This window comes from Leguminivora glycinivorella, chromosome 2 (genome assembly GCF_023078275.1).
Source record: "Leguminivora glycinivorella isolate SPB_JAAS2020 chromosome 2, LegGlyc_1.1, whole genome shotgun sequence".
Classification (NCBI taxonomy): Eukaryota; Metazoa; Arthropoda; class Insecta; order Lepidoptera; family Tortricidae; genus Leguminivora; species Leguminivora glycinivorella.
In genome coordinates, this window is record NC_062972.1 from 30,157,372 (window position 1) to 30,173,077 (window position 15,706).

At 37.5% G+C, this 15,706-nt stretch overlaps 3 protein-coding genes across 5 annotated transcripts in view; 2 read left to right on the forward strand and 1 right to left on the reverse strand.

Moving 5' to 3' along the window:
• LOC125241203 (laccase-1-like) overlaps positions 1 to 15,706 on the reverse strand; it is a 216,675-nt gene that overhangs the window by 92,099 nt on the left and 108,870 nt on the right. The gene's annotated exons all lie outside the window — the stretch shown is intronic.
• Positions 1,392 to 4,224, forward strand: LOC125241237. 2 transcript variants are annotated; one of them, XM_048149609.1, is made up of 2 exons: positions 1,392 to 1,480; positions 3,922 to 4,224. In XM_048149609.1, the coding sequence occupies exons 1-2, from the start codon at positions 1,453 to 1,455 to the stop codon at positions 4,197 to 4,199; spliced, it is 306 nt and encodes a 101-aa protein (XP_048005566.1). In that variant the 5' UTR covers positions 1,392 to 1,452; the 3' UTR covers positions 4,200 to 4,224. The 2 variants fall into 2 exon arrangements, with proteins under 2 accessions (XP_048005566.1, XP_048005574.1); XM_048149617.1 differs by lacking the exon at positions 1,392 to 1,480 and adding an exon at positions 3,113 to 3,233.
• LOC125241257 lies at positions 8,084 to 10,838 on the forward strand. Its single transcript, XM_048149643.1, has 2 exons — positions 8,084 to 8,185; positions 10,536 to 10,838. The coding sequence occupies exons 1-2, from the start codon at positions 8,158 to 8,160 to the stop codon at positions 10,811 to 10,813; spliced, it is 306 nt and encodes a 101-aa protein (XP_048005600.1). The 5' UTR covers positions 8,084 to 8,157; the 3' UTR covers positions 10,814 to 10,838.

The following is a 15,706-nucleotide window of genomic DNA, read 5'->3' on the forward strand; positions in this document are numbered from 1 at the left end:
TTATTCTCTACTAATAAGCCTAAGTGTGAAAACTATCCACACGAATAGTCATAGTAATAAATAAGATTTAACCAATCTTCACTGAGGCTCATACTGAAATTCCTGATTTGGAAGTCAACTAGGAGACAAAATACATGTGTAAAATTTATACATACATATAATCACGCCTGTATCCCATAAAGGGGTAGGCAGAGCACATGAACGACTAAGTTTCAGTGCTACTCTTGGCAAAAAGGGGTTGAAAGAAATCCAAATTGTGACATTGCAGTGACAGGTTGCCAGCCTCTCGCCTAAGCCACAATTTAACCCATATCCCAGAGTCGACTTCTACGACACCCACGGGAAGAAAGGGGGTGGTGAAATTCTTAACCCGTCACCACACGGGGCTAAAATTTATGTTTCTGAAACATTATACATAATTCCTACAAATTAATTCCTACAAATAAAAACAACAAACAAATTTGTGCTCATAATTAATTCCTACAAATTTTAATAATCAAGTATATTAGTATGTTTTTGACAAATCCCTATCAATTAGATTTGTCTTATATCAGCTATTTTTCTCCAAGCAAACTGTGGTAACTGAAGCAAGCTGTGCATGGAGTTGTTGTTCTCGGCAATCGAAAAACATGTATTTTATATAAGTCTTCTATTTCTAAAGAAGACTTATTCTCTACTAATAAGCCTAAGTGTGAAAACTATCTACACGAATAGTCATAGTAATAAATAAGATTTAATCAATCTTCACTGAGGCTCATACTGAAATTCCTGATTTGGAAGTCAACTAGGAGACAAAATACATGTGTAAAATTTATACATACATATAATCACGCCTGTATTCCATAAAGGGGTAGGCAGAGCACATGAACTACTAAGTTTCAGTGCTACTCTTGGCAAAAAGGGGTTGAAAGAAATCCAAATTGTGACATTGCAGTGACAGGTTGCCAGCCTCTCGCCTAAGCCACAATTTAACCCATATCCCAGAGTCGACTTCTACGACACCCACGGGAAGAAAGGAGGTGGTGAAATTCTTAACCCGTCACCACACGGGGCTAAAATTTATGTTTCTGAAATATTATGCATACAAGCAGAGTATAGATCAAACACATATTATTATGTACAGTCCGTCGCCGTTGTTTTATTTTTGACTCCCGCGGGGTAGGGGTCCATTTCTCAAAACTGAAAGTTACAAGTTACAAGCGGAAGTCTCTTTCCAACTTATCATATTAGACATTGACTACCGCTTGTAACTTGTAGCTTCGAGACATGGGCCCCAGTTCGCATATTTTAATTAAAGGTAATTTTTTCAACAAATAATAATCTTTGATCACTAACTGTTAGGTACACCAAATCAGTCACACACATTGCCATTATACAAGTTTAATAGTATTATAATTGAATGAAATCAATCCACACTGCGCCACTGCTGAAGCTGCTCGGCCCGTGGCAGACATGAACACTATTTCTGCGCTGAGTATTAGTGAGTACAATTCATATTATTTCATCAAAAGTGTCTGTCTAGTAGTCTAATAGAATGATAATTCCCCTGCCTTCTGAGCCAATGATCCTGGGTTCTAATGATTTTTTTTTACTTATGCTTTTGCAACTACAAAGCTTTTTAAAAATTATTTTTCTACTTGTCGACTGTAATCTGTCAATTAGGACACCACAGACTAAACTATAAGTGCTAACTTTTCAGTGTTGGATACTCTATGGCAGTTCCGACTCAACTATAATAATATATTATGTAATCTCATTATAGTTGACTTTAAGTTAACTATAATAATTTCAAAAATAGAACTTCATACAATTTCTATACTAAGTTGCGATACCTGGCAAATTTTTCTACATCCGAAACACATTCTTTTTTATCTGTCGCATTAAAATAAAATAAATAAAATGCATTTATTTCAAGCACAATTGCTCATAGAGTACAGATTTAAAATAATAATAATTCCTAATAAAATAATATAATAATCAACCTATTTCTAACATAACTAACAACTATTTATCTACAAATCTAGCCTATTCCAGTTCTTACATGCCTGTCGCAGCAGTGCGTTATATAGGGACAGTCCAGTCTGGCCGCGATCATCGCCAGGACGGCGTTGGAGCTGCTCCGCACCCGCTGTACCATAGATGCTGCGCGCACGCGCATGGTGGCATGAAATCATGGCGTGCGAGCCTCCGCAAACATGCCCGAAGCACTGCAGTAGCGAGGCAGCCCCATCACCGCCCTGAATGCGTTGTTATATTGGACGCGGAGTGCGTTGTACGCTTTCTGCGTGTAGTTAGCCCACAGATTACAAGTGTACAGCGACGTGCAGTATGCTTTGAATAAAGTTAACTTTACGCCGCTAGAGCACCGCGCGAACCTGCGAGCCAACATGTTCGCCCTCACACACAACGCCCTCCGCTCCCGCTCCATGTCTTCATCATCTTTGAGGTCTGCCGTTACTACGTGCCCAAGATACTTAAAACTACCGGAGTGGGGTTTAGTGGGTGAACCTCTTTCCCTCCCTCTAGACTAGAGAGGGGGCCGAAGGAGGGAGTCCCACACACCCCCCCTTCAAGGCATTCCCCACTCCGACAAAAAAAAAGGCAGAGCACATAAGCACGAACTACTAAGTTTCAGTGCTACTCTTGGGAAAAAGGGGTTGAAAGAAATCCAAATTGTGACATTGCAGTTACAGGTTGCCAGCCTCTCGCCTAAGCCACAATTTAACCCATATCCCAGAGTCGACTTCTACGACACCCACGGGAAGAAAGGGGGTGGTGAAATTCTTAACCCGTCACCACACGGGGCTAAAATTTATGTTTCTGAAACATTATGCATACAAGCAGAGTATAGATCAAACACATATTATTATGTACAGTCCGTCGCCGTTGTTTTATTTTTGACTCCCGCGGGGTAGGGGTCCATTTCTCAAAACTGAAAGTTACAAGTTACAAGCGGAAGTCTCTTTCCAACTGATCATATTAGACATTGACTACCGCTTGTAACTTGTAGCTTCGAGACATGGGCCCCAGTTCGCATATTTTAACTAAAGGTAATTTTTTCAACCAATAATAATCTTTGATCACTAACTGTTAGGTACACCAAATCAGTCACACACATTGCCATTATACAAGTTTAATAGTATTATAATTGAATGAAATCAATCCACACTGCGCCACTGCTGAAGCTGCTCGGCCGGTGGCAGACATGAACACTATTTCCGCGCTGAGTATTAGTGAGTACAATTCATATTATCTCATCAAAAGAGTGTCTGTCTAGTAGCCTAATAGATAATTCCCCTTCCTTCTGAGTCAATGATCCTGAGTTCTAATGATTTTTTTTTAACTTATGCTTTTGCAACTACATACCTACATATTAAGCTTTTTTAAAAATTATTTTTCTACTCGTCGACTGTAATCTGTCAATTAGGACACCACAGACTAAACTATAAGTGCTAACTTTTCAGTGTTGGATACTCTATGGCAGTTCCGACTCAACTATAATAATATATTATGTAATCTCATTATAGTTGACTTATAAGTTAACTGTTATAATTTCAAAAATAGAACTTCATACAATTTCTATACTAATTTGCGAAACCTGGCAAATTTTTCTGTATCCGAAACACATTTTTTTTATCTGTCGCATTATCGGCCAATCAGAGACGGTTATTAAAAACAATTGGTTGCTAGGTAATTCGATGTTGATACAACGGTAAACGACGCCATTAGCCATTAGCATTAATTTTAAGTTGCATGAATGAAAGTATTGTATGCAATAGTGATATAATTAAGCTTTTCACTCTCGTACCATACTATTAGGCCACTTAGCAAGCTACCTGGCCTAAACATGGTACTCGACTGAAAAGCTTTGTATTATATCACGATTGTATAAAATACTATTGTTCAATGTTGTTATTTCAGTGGTTCTGTCAGGGTTAGTCGCAGCGAGCCCACGCGGCCCGTGCGGCTGCCAACCAGTCTTCGAATATTGCGCCAACGACTACACCACGTACCACAGCATCTGCGAGTTCAAGTGCAAACATCCCTCCGTCCAGTTCCATGACTGGTACATCCTCTACAACGGGCCTTGTGTATCGGATCTGGACACTACTACGCAGCGGACAACTACAAAGCGGTGGAGAACTAAAACCACAATGTGGCAAGAATTCGTCACTATTACTAATTCGGCGAATGGCTAATAAAAATGTACACTATTCATACCTACTACGTTATTATAATTTCCAGAAACCTGCCTTTCACAGAAGAGATATTCTCTTAACTCTGCATCAATATGTCAACTGGTTAAAATGGTCCCAGTTGAACCGTTTTCGTTCATTTATTTTGTGCTCATAATTAATTCCTACAAATTTCATTAATGAAGTATATTAGTATGTTTTTGACAAATCCCTATAAATTAGATTTGTCTTATATCAGCTATTTATCTTCTATCCAAGCAAACTGTGGTAACTGAAGCAAGCTGTGCATGGAGTTGTTGTTCTCGGCAATCGAAAAGCATGTATTTTATAAACGTTTTTTATTTCTAAAGCAGACTTATTCTCTACTAATAAGCCTAAGTGTGAAAACTATCCACACGAATAGTCATAGTAATAAATAAGATTTAACCAATCTTCACTGAGGCTCATACTGAAATTCCTGATTTGGAAGTCAACTAGGAGACAAAGTACATGTGTAAAATTTATACATACATATAATCACGCCTGTATCCCATAAAGGGGTAAGCAGAGCACATGAACGACTAATTTTCAGTGCTACTCTTGGCAAAAAGGGGTTGAAAGAAATCCAAATTGTGACATTGCAGTGACAGGTTGCCAGCCTCTCGCCTAAGCCACAATATAACCCATATCCCAGAGTCGACTTCTACGACACCCACGGGAAGAAAGGGGGTGGTGAAATTCTTAACCCGTCACCACTCGGGGCTAATATTTATGTTTCTGAAACATTATACATACAAGCAGAGTATAGATCAAACACATATTATTATGTACAGTCCGTCGCCGTTGTTTTATTTTTGACTCCCGCGGGGTAGGGGTCCATTTCTCAAAACTGAAAGTTACAAGTTACAAGCGGAAGTCTCTTTCCAACTTATCATATTAGACATTGACTACTGCTTGTAACTTGTAGCTTCGAGACATGGGCCCCAGTTCGCATATTTTAATTAAAGGTAATTTTTTCAACAAATAATAATCTTTGATCACTAAATGTTAGGTACACCAAATCAGTCACACACATTGCCATTATACAAGTTTAATAGTATTATAATTGAATGAAATCAATCCGCACTGTGCCACTGCTGAAGCTGCTCGGCCCGTGGCAGACATGTTTCTTCGCTGAGTATTAGTGAGTACAATTCATATTATTTCATCAAAAGTGTCTGTCTAATAGCCTAATAGATAATTCCCCTGCCTTCTGAGCCAATGATCCTGGGTTCTAATGCTTTTTTTTTTAACTTATGCTTTTGCAACTACATACCTTTTTAAAAATTATTTTGCTACTCGTCGACTGTAATCTGTCAATTAGGACACCACAGACTAAACTATAAGTGCTAACTTTTCAGTGTTGGATATTCTATGGCAGTTCCGACTCAATTATAATAATATATTAATTATGTAATCTCATTATAGTTGACTTTTAAGTTAACTGTAATAATTTCAAAAATAGAACTTCATACAATTTCTATACTAATTTGCGATACCTGGCAAATTTTTCTGTATCCGAAACACATTTTTTTTTATCTGTCGCATTATCGGCCAATCAGAGACGGTTATTAAAAACAATTGGTTGCTAGGTAATTCGATGTTGATACAACGGTAAACGACGCGCATTAATTTTAAGTTGCATGAACGAAAGTATTGTATGCAATGCAATAGTGATATAATTAAGCTTTTCACTCTCGTACCGTACTATTAGGCCACTCAGCAAGCTTCCTGGCCTAAACATGGTACTCGACTGAAAAGCTTTGTATTATATCACGATTGTATAAAATACTATTGTTCAATGTTGTTATTTCAGTGGTTCTGTCAGGGTTAGTCGCAGCGAGCTCACGCGGCCCGTGCGGCTGCCAACCAGTCTTAGAATATTGCGCCAACGACTACACCACGTACCACAGCATCTGCGAGTTCAAGTGCAGACATCCCTCCGTCCAGTTCCACGACTGGTACATCCTGTACGAGGGGCCTTGTGTATCGGAGCTGGACACTACTACGCAGCGGACAACTACAACGCGGTGGAGAACTAAAACCACAATGTGGCAAAAAGACGAAACTGAATCTAATTCGGTGTATGGCTAATAAAATAAAAATATACACTATTCATACCTACTACGTTATTATAATTTCCAAAAACCTGCCTTTCACAGATGAGAGATTCTCTTAACTCTGAGGCATCATATGTCAACTGATTAAAATGGTCCCAGTTGAACCGTTTTCGTTCATTTATTTTGTGCTCATAATTAATTCCTACAAATTTCATTAATGAAGTATATTAGTATGTTTTTGACAAATCCCTATAAATTAGATTTGTCTTATATCAGCTATTTATCTCTTCTCCAAGCAAACTGTGGTAACTGAAGCAAGCTGTGCATGGAGTTGTTGTTCTCGGCAATCGAAAATCATGTATTTTATATAAGTCTTCTATTTCTAAAGAAGACTTATTCTTTACTAATAAGCCTAAGTGTGAAAACTATCCACACGAATAGTCATAGTAATAAATAAGATTAAACCAATCTTCACTGAGGCTCATACTGAAATTCCTGATTTGGAAGTCAACTAGGAGACAAAATACATGTGTAAAATTTATACATACATATAATCACGCCTGTATCCCATAAAGGAAAGGGCTGCACTGGTCGCAGCCACAGGATTGGTGGACCTCTCGCTGCACAGCGTCATAGCGGTGATGCTGAGCAGCGAGAGAAGATGGGACGCGGTGGCCTCCTTCTGTGAAGACGTCATGTCTCAGAAGGAGGCGGCGGAGAGAGAGCGCGAAGCTGCGGCTGACGCGCTGCCTCTCCGACGAAGACGGCAGGGTCGAAGGCGACGAGCATTCTTGCGCCACAACCCTTAGTGGGGCCAGCGGGTACGGGACCCGCATTGCACCGGCCCCACTAACCCCGTCGAGGGAGGGATCAAGCGTTTCTGATCCCTCTCTCCCCAATCTGTGTGGATGCCCTGTAACGTCGGGGCTGCCGGAGGGCGCCATGGTGGACAGAGGAGTTCCGATGATCCCATGACGCCCTCGCTCACGGCACAGAGGGCGAAACGCCGGAGTGGGGTTTAGTGGGTAAACCTCTTTCCCTCCCTCTCGACTAGAGAGGGGGCCGAAGGAGGGAGTCCCACACACCCCCCCTTCAAGGCCTTCCCGCGGCTGGGGGGACGGTGCGTAACGCATTCCCCACTCCGATAAAAAAAAAAAGGCAGAGCACATGAACTATTAAGTTTCAGTGCTACTCTTGGGAAAAAGGGGTTGAAAGAAATCCAAATTGTGACATTGCAGTTACAGGTTGCCAGCCTCTCGCCTAAGCCACAATTTAACCCATATCCCAGAGTCGACTTCTACGACACCCACGGGAAGAAAGGGGGTGGTGAAATTCTTAATCCGTCACCACACGGGGCTAAAATTTATGTTTCTGAAACATTAAACATACAAGCAGAGTATAGATCAAACACATATTATTATGTACAGTCCGTCGCCGTTGTTTTTTTTTTGACTCCCGCGGGGTAGGGGTCCATTTCTCAAAACTGAAAGTTACAAGTTACAAGCGGAAGTCTCCTTCCAACTGATCATATTAGACATTGACTACCGCTTGTAACTTGTAGCTTCGAGACATGTGATGGGCCCCAGGGGCCCGTTTCTCGAAAGGTACAAGCCTTGTATTACAAGTGCGCGAACTGTCAAATCGTATGGGTTGTCATGGAAACACACTTGTAATACAAGGCTTGTACCTTTCGAGAAACGGGCCACTGGTCGCATATTTTAATTAAAGGTAATTTTTTCAACAAATAATAATCTTTGATCAGTAACTGTTAGGTACACCAAATCAGTCACACACATTGCCATTATACAAGTTTAATAGTATTATAATTGAATGAAATCAATCCACACTGCGCCACTGCTGAAGCTGCTCGGCCCGTGGCAGACATGAACACTATTTCTGCGCTGAGTATTAGTGAGTACAATTCATATTATTTCATCAAAAGAGTGTCTGTCTAGTAGCCTAATAGATAATTCCCCTGCCTTCTGAGCCAATGATCCTGGGTTCTAATGATTTTTTTTTAACTTTGCTTTTGCAACTACATACCTATATATTAAGCTTTTTTAAAAATTATTTTTCTACTCGTCGACTGTAATCTGTCAATTAGGACACCACAGACTAAACTATAAGTGCTAACTTTTCAGTGTTGGATACTCTATGGCAGTTCCGACTCAACTATTATAATATATTATGTAATCTCATTATAGTTGACTTTAGGGTCATTCCAGCGAAACCGACACCATAGGCATAAAAATTAAATAACTTAATTCATACTTAAATCTACATCTAGAGAATAGAACATTATGCCTATTTTTATGAATCAATGAGCTTTTCCTTTTTGTGTATTTTTTTGCGTATTTTGTGTATTTTATTCGTGTCTGAACGTACCCCTAGCGCCAGTTGTCTAAGGTGGTATATTTATACCCTAAGTTGGCAGCGCTATTTCGCGCCTTTTATAAACATTACGGAGAAAGTGATATGTGTAAAAGAAAATATATTTAACGCTGTTTAAACCAGGGGCAAGTAAATATAAATTAATCTTCATGGTTAGGATTTATTGGGCTTCTACACAATGCGTAAGTCATATCCCGCCCGTCACAGTAAAACAAAATTTTTTCTTGTTTACCCTAAAAGTATCTAAGCTCTTGTTGTCTTGCTTTGTGAAAGTAACAATTAGGTTGAGATTGATTATTTTAGCCAAAAAACGCGTTGCATTTGTAAATAAAAAAATACTTTTTAACGCTTTTCAACGTAGGTCCCACCCGTCAGTGACGGGTGAGCAGAATGGGTTATCTGGTAAAACTGGAGTTGGTGAGTATAAAATCGTTCTTTTAAGTTTAGTTAAACCTAGAGTGGGTTATACTAAAGCAAATTATATGTGTAATATTGCTTAATTCGGTTGTGGTATTACTTTATAGAACACAATGAATGCTATGAATCAGGAAGAAGTCTCTTTCATTAAAACTGGTATAATTTTAGACATTCTTCCTGAACCGCTAATAAAAGTATGCAGTAATAGACTGTTTGACGATGTTTGAAAGTATCTGAACCTTTAAAAATTTAAGATAAACTATTACTTGTAACATTTGACGACCGGTCTGGCGCAGTCGGTAGTGTCCCTGCCTGCTACGCCGCGGTCCCGGGTTCGAATCCCGGTAAGGGCATTTATTTGTGTGATGAGCACTGATATTTGTTCCTCAGTCATGGATGTTTTCTATGTATATAAGTATTTATATATTATATATATCGTTGTCTGAGTACCCACAATACAATCCTTCTTGAGCTTACCGTGGGGCTCAGTCAATCTGTGTAAAAATGTCTAATAATATTTATTTATTTATTTATTAAATAATTCATTAAAGAGCTGATTTAAAGTAAATACAAAAGAACTGTCTTTATATTTTTCATATATTTGCATGCTCAAATGTTACTCGTCCCACCCGTCACAAAGCACTGTCCCACCCGTCACAAGCATTTAGAAGCAAAATTATTTTTGGTTTAAGAGTTATTTGCGTAAATTATACTAATAATATAGGTATTTACTTTAAATCAGCTGTTTAATGAATAATCTATACAATATCAGGAATCATATAAAAATTGGTTGTTTAACAAAAGTTTTATAGTTTCTTACCAATTGCGAATTGTGTAAGTCAAGTCGGAGAGGAGAGGCACTTTGAAGTCCCACCCGTCACACTTCTTATACCATCAATTTCTCATAATAATAATGACATTTTCATACTTTTTTCGATGGTAAAGTAAACATTGATTATTCAGGTAAGTGATAATGTCGTATTCAATACGTCTATGTCTATGTCTATGTCTATGTCTATGTCTATGTCTATAAATGTCCCACCCGTCACAATGGAATGACCCTTTAAGTTAACTGTAATAATTTCAAAAATAGAACTTCATACAATTTCTATACTAATTTGCGATACCTGGCAAATTTTTCTGCATCCGAAACACATTTTTTTTATCTGTCGCATAATCGGCCAATCAGAGAGGTTATTAAAAACAATTGGTTGCTAGGTAGGTAATTCGATGTTGATACAACGGTAAACGACGCCATTAGCCATTAGCATTTATTTTAAGTTGCATGAATGAAAGTATTGTATGCAATAGTGATATAATTAAGCTTTTCACTCTCGTACCGTACTATTAGGCCACTCAGCAAGCTTCCTGGCCTAAACCTGGTACTCGACTGAAAAGCTTTGTATTATATCACGATTGTATAAAATACTATTGTTCAATGTTGTTATTTCAGTGGTTCTGTCAGGGTTAGTCGCAGCGAGCCCACGCGGCCCGTGCGGCTGCCAACCAGTCTTCGAATATTGCGCCAACGACTACACCACGTACCACAGCATCTGCGAGTTCAAGTGCAAACATCCATCCGTCCAGTTCAACGACTGGTACATCCTGTACGAGGGGCCTTGTGTATCGGAGCTGGACACTACTACGCAGCGGACAACTACAACGCGGTGGAGAACTAAAACCACAATGTGGCAAAAAGACGAAACTGCTTCTAATTCGGAGAATGGCTAATAAAAATATACACTATTCATACCTACTACGTTATTATAATTTCCAAAAACTATGCGATATGAGCTCATTTCTAAACTTTTACTTAAAGGGACTTAGTACAATCAACCATTGTTTGCCTCATAGTACTTTTGAAAATATTTTAAAACAAATTTTAAATGACAGTGATATTCATTCTCAGACGACACTGCTTATCTTTATGGGAAATAGGGGCAATGTGAACAAAAATAATTTGGTCAAATACTTTGAACAGTTAAACTCAATGGCAGTGCATAAAATTATTTTTTTCACATTCCCCTACTGTTCCCAAATGTCAGAGGCAGAAAATAACACTAGACATAAGTTAAATATAGCTTTATATAATCTTTGTACATATAGTAGTAAGGTTAGCATAATTGACACTAACAAATTTGTTAGTAAATACCATATGCCTATGGTATTTTTGACTAAAGGTAATTGTTACCTTTCAAATTATTACAAAAGACAAATAGCATTATCGCTATCCTATTTACTTGACATTTCTGCCAAAAATTTGGCAGACAATTCTGCTCCTATTGAGCAGCAAAGTATGAACTTGGAATTGGTTCCAGTCATAACCAATGATTTAAACTAGCTTTTAAGACAAAAGATTCTGTCTCTGGCAATCTAGACTTAAGTAAATATAAGGAAAAAAACTGTAAGCAAGGGAAGTATATCCACCTGGTGCATCAAAATATTCAATGTATTAGAGGTAAAGATTTACAAATTGAACTTTTTATGAAGGATTTTTATATAGATATTTTATGTATTACTGAACACTGGTTAAAAAATAATGAATTAATGTCTCAATTTATTAATCACCAGGTAGGAAGTTCGTTCACCAGGCATAGTTCCATACATGGTGGGTCGTTAATTATAATAAATAATCAGTTAAAATTTAAGGAACGCAAGGATATTGTGTCCATGTCTGTTGAACGGACTATAGAACTAAGTGCAGTAGAATTGGAGCAATTTATTGTTGTGTGCGTGTATAGGCCGCCATTAAGTAATTTTGAATTATTTGAAAGCATAATGGAATCTGTGCTACTGAAAATATCGCCTTCCAGCAAGAAATTACTTATTTGCGGCGACTTTAATGTAAATATTTTTGAAAATTCGACAATAAGTTGTAGGCTGTTGAATTTTTTCAAATCATGTAATCTGAACCACATTTTTATGGAGCCTACTAGAGTGACTGCTACTAGTGCAACCTGTATAGATAATATTTTCACAGATATTTTTCCTATTACAAAAAATGTAATCAGCAATTTAGAGTCCGACCATTTAGGTCAATTAATGGTATTTGAAGCTGCTAGGAAAAATACCTTGAAAAAACAGATAACTTTTGTACCAGTAACCTCGGACCGCGTGGAAAGAATGAAACAGAGTTTAGTTCAGGCGCTACCCGTTCTGTCTCCAAACATGAGTCCTAATGATATGTATAATTCATTCTTTCACACATATATGGAAAATTATAATACGATATTTACAACAAAAACGGTCACGGTTAGTGATGCATCAGTTTTTAGTGAGTGGGCAACTGCAGAGTTACATCAACGAAGACGTGCATTGTATGCCTTGTATGAGGAACGGCGGTTTAATACGAGTGATGAATTTAAAGAACATGTCAAACAATTTTCGAAACAGTTTAAATTAGATTGTCATACTGCTAAACGTAATTATTTAAGCAAGAAAATTAAAAGTAGTTCCGATATAATTAAAGCAACGTGGAAAGTAATTAACGTGGAGACTGGTCGATCAAAGCAAAGAACAAATGAACTGAAATTAAAAATTGATGGCAAAATTGTAGATTCCAATTTAGAAGTAGCAACAGAATTTGAAAAGTTCTTCACTGATATACCAGTTTCCACAACTAGGCACTTAAATTCATCACCTGCATCTGCCGTTACATTGTTAGAAGATAATGTCACAGAATGTAGTAGAGACCTTGTATTTGAACATGTTAGTACCTCAGATATAATTAAGGCATTTCAATCAATTAATGTTAAAAAAACTTGTGACCTTTGGGGAGTCTCTGTCCATGGTGTTAAATCTTTAATAGAAATTGTAGCGCCTGACTTGGTAGTTATCTTTAATAACAGTGTTGATTGTGGTGAGTTTCCTGATCTTATGAAACACAGTAAAGTCATTCCATTATTTAAATCTGGTAGCACATCCGACCCCACTAATTTTAGACCGATATCAGTGTTACCGACATTCAGCAAAATTTTTGAAAAGTTAGTGTTATTTCAGCTATTGCAACATTTTAACATCAATAATCTAATGCACAATAAACAATTTGGTTTTACACGGGGTCGCTCAACAACCGACGCTGGTGTTGAGCTAATCAAACAGATTTTCGAAGCCTGGGAGGAGTCACAGGATGCCTTGGGTATCTTCTGTGATTTATCTAAGGCTTTCGATTGCGTCTGTCATGAAACACTGATCAGGAAATTGCACTACTATGGAGTGAGAGGATCGGCACTGAATTTAGTCAAATCTTACTTACACGATAGAATACAAAGGGTCGACGTGAATGGACAGCGCTCACCGGGGTCACTAGTCTCTATGGGTGTACCGCAGGGATCAATATTGGGGCCTTTCCTGTTCCTTATCTACATTAATGACCTGCCATATCTTGTAAAGACCCACCATGATATAGTATTGTTTGCAGATGATACTTCCCTTATTTTCAAAGTCAAACGTCAGCAACAAACTTGTGAAAATGTAAACAATGCTATTTCCGAAGTAGTTAATTGGTTTAGTGTTAATAACTTATTGTTAAATGAGAAAAAGACTAAATGTATTAAGTTTGTAACGAGTAATGCTAAAAATGAACAAGCAAGTGTCGTTGTGAAGGATGAGGAATTGGAACTGGTAGATAGTACAGTTTTTCTTGGCATAACTTTAGATTCTAAACTTCAGTGGGGTCCCCATATTGCTACCCTCTCGAATAGACTGAGCTCTGCAGCATTTGCAGTGAGCAAGATCCGTCAGTTAACAGACGTGGAAACAGCTCGATTAGTTTATTTTAGTTACTTTCACAGCATTATGTCATATGGTATTTTACTATGGGGCAGTGCTTCAGAGATAAATACCATATTTGTTCTGCAGAAGAGGGCTATTCGAGCAATATACAAAATGAACCATAGAGACTCACTTAGAGATAAGTTTAAGGACATTAATATAATGACAGTGCATTGTCAATATATTTATGAGAATATTATGTATGTACATAAAAACATTTGTAAATTTAAGAAAAACTGTGATGTACATAATATAAACACTAGAAATAAGCATAAGCTTGCAGTGCCCTTCACTCGGCTCCATAAAATTAAAAAATCATTCATGGGTAATTGTGTAAGATTTTATAACAAACTTCCTAATGCCATCACTGAACTGTCTTTTAATCGATTTAAACATTATGTAAAGCGTATACTGATCTCTAAAGCCTACTATAGCACACAAGACTACATGAATGATGAAACACTGTGGGATACAAGTATTGCTGAAAACCATTAATTATATAGCTTATTAATGATGATATTGATAATTCAATGTATTTTTACACAATTTTTTTGACATTTAGAATTTATTCTAGAAGTTTTTATACTAGTATTTTTTTTATACAATTTAGATTGATATCATTTTATTAAATCAATGTAGTTTTAAAACAATATTGTTTATTGCACCAATAAATTGCTCTGATATTTAGAATAAGATGAATATTGTACACTGTTGACAATTTAAAAGTGCTTATTGTAAGCCTATTTGAATAAAGAATATTTTGATTGATTTGATTGATTGAAACCTGCCTTTCACAGATGAGAGATTCTCTTAACTCTGAGGCATCATATGTCAACTGGTTAAAATGATCCCAGTTGAACCGTTTTCGTTCATTTATTTTGTACTCATAATTAATTCCTACAAATTTCATTAATGAAGTATATTAGTATGTTTTTGACAAATCCCTATAAATTAGATTTATCTTATATCAGCTATTTATCTCTTCTCCAAGCAAACTGTGGTAACTGAAAGCAAGCTGTGCATGGAGTTGTTGTTCTCGGCAATCGAAAAGCATGTATTTTATATAAGTCTTCTATTTCTAAAGAAGACTTATTCTTTACTAATAAGCCTAAGTGTGAAAACTATCCACACGAATAGTGTCGCGTACCACTCCAACAGGGCGACCGCGGGGTGAGGTGACAGCGGGGAGCAGCCATCTTCGGGATTGACTTACTTACTAGCCACCGCGGCCATGACTCGGCTCTTTACATTTTTGTATATTTTTTATAATTAAAATCATAGTAACAATTCTTTGGAGTTCATATTCAAGCATCCACAACCCGGATAGCCCCTCAACATTGGTCTTCGAGCCTCCAAATCAAGAATCAGCGAGTAACTACGAATTAACTGTCCAGCCAACGTGTCCGTGCACCGCCATTGTCACAGCGCAGTTAACGATTCGAAATTACAAGCTAATTACGTCGAGTTCGCCGCAAGAAACAAGATAAGTCCACTAAAAATACCTACTACAAGAAGGGATCTACAAGCCTATATGGACGGATTTAAGGAAACGCAAGCCCAGGATTACTAGAAACCAGCTAAGTTCCCAATCCACTCCCTTTCTTACATTAGTGCCTACTTAGGTATCATACCTACTATAGAAACTAGATTACAAACTAAATCTTAACTTAACTTCATAACAAACAGTGTATTTAATATAAATCCTCATAAAGCGCAGCTATAGATATCTACTTAGCCATCGTTATCTAGTGCCAGCTGCAGCTAACGGTAAAAAATCACATGTTTACGCCGTCAGTACTAGTTGCCGGCTTATCGAAATAACAAGTAAATTAAATCAAATTCAGTGCCTAT

Excerpts from the sequence above, each read along its gene's own strand:
- LOC125241237 (XM_048149609.1), top strand. The coding sequence starts at position 1,453 with ATGAACACTATTTCTGCGCTGAGTATTA. Across the intron at positions 1,481-3,921 it reads TATTTCTGCGCTGAGTATTA|TGGTTCTGTCAGGGTTAGTC; the intron begins GTGAGTACAATT and ends TTGTTATTTCAG.
- LOC125241257 (XM_048149643.1), top strand. The coding sequence starts at position 8,158 with ATGAACACTATTTCTGCGCTGAGTATTA. Across the intron at positions 8,186-10,535 it reads TATTTCTGCGCTGAGTATTA|TGGTTCTGTCAGGGTTAGTC; the intron begins GTGAGTACAATT and ends TTGTTATTTCAG.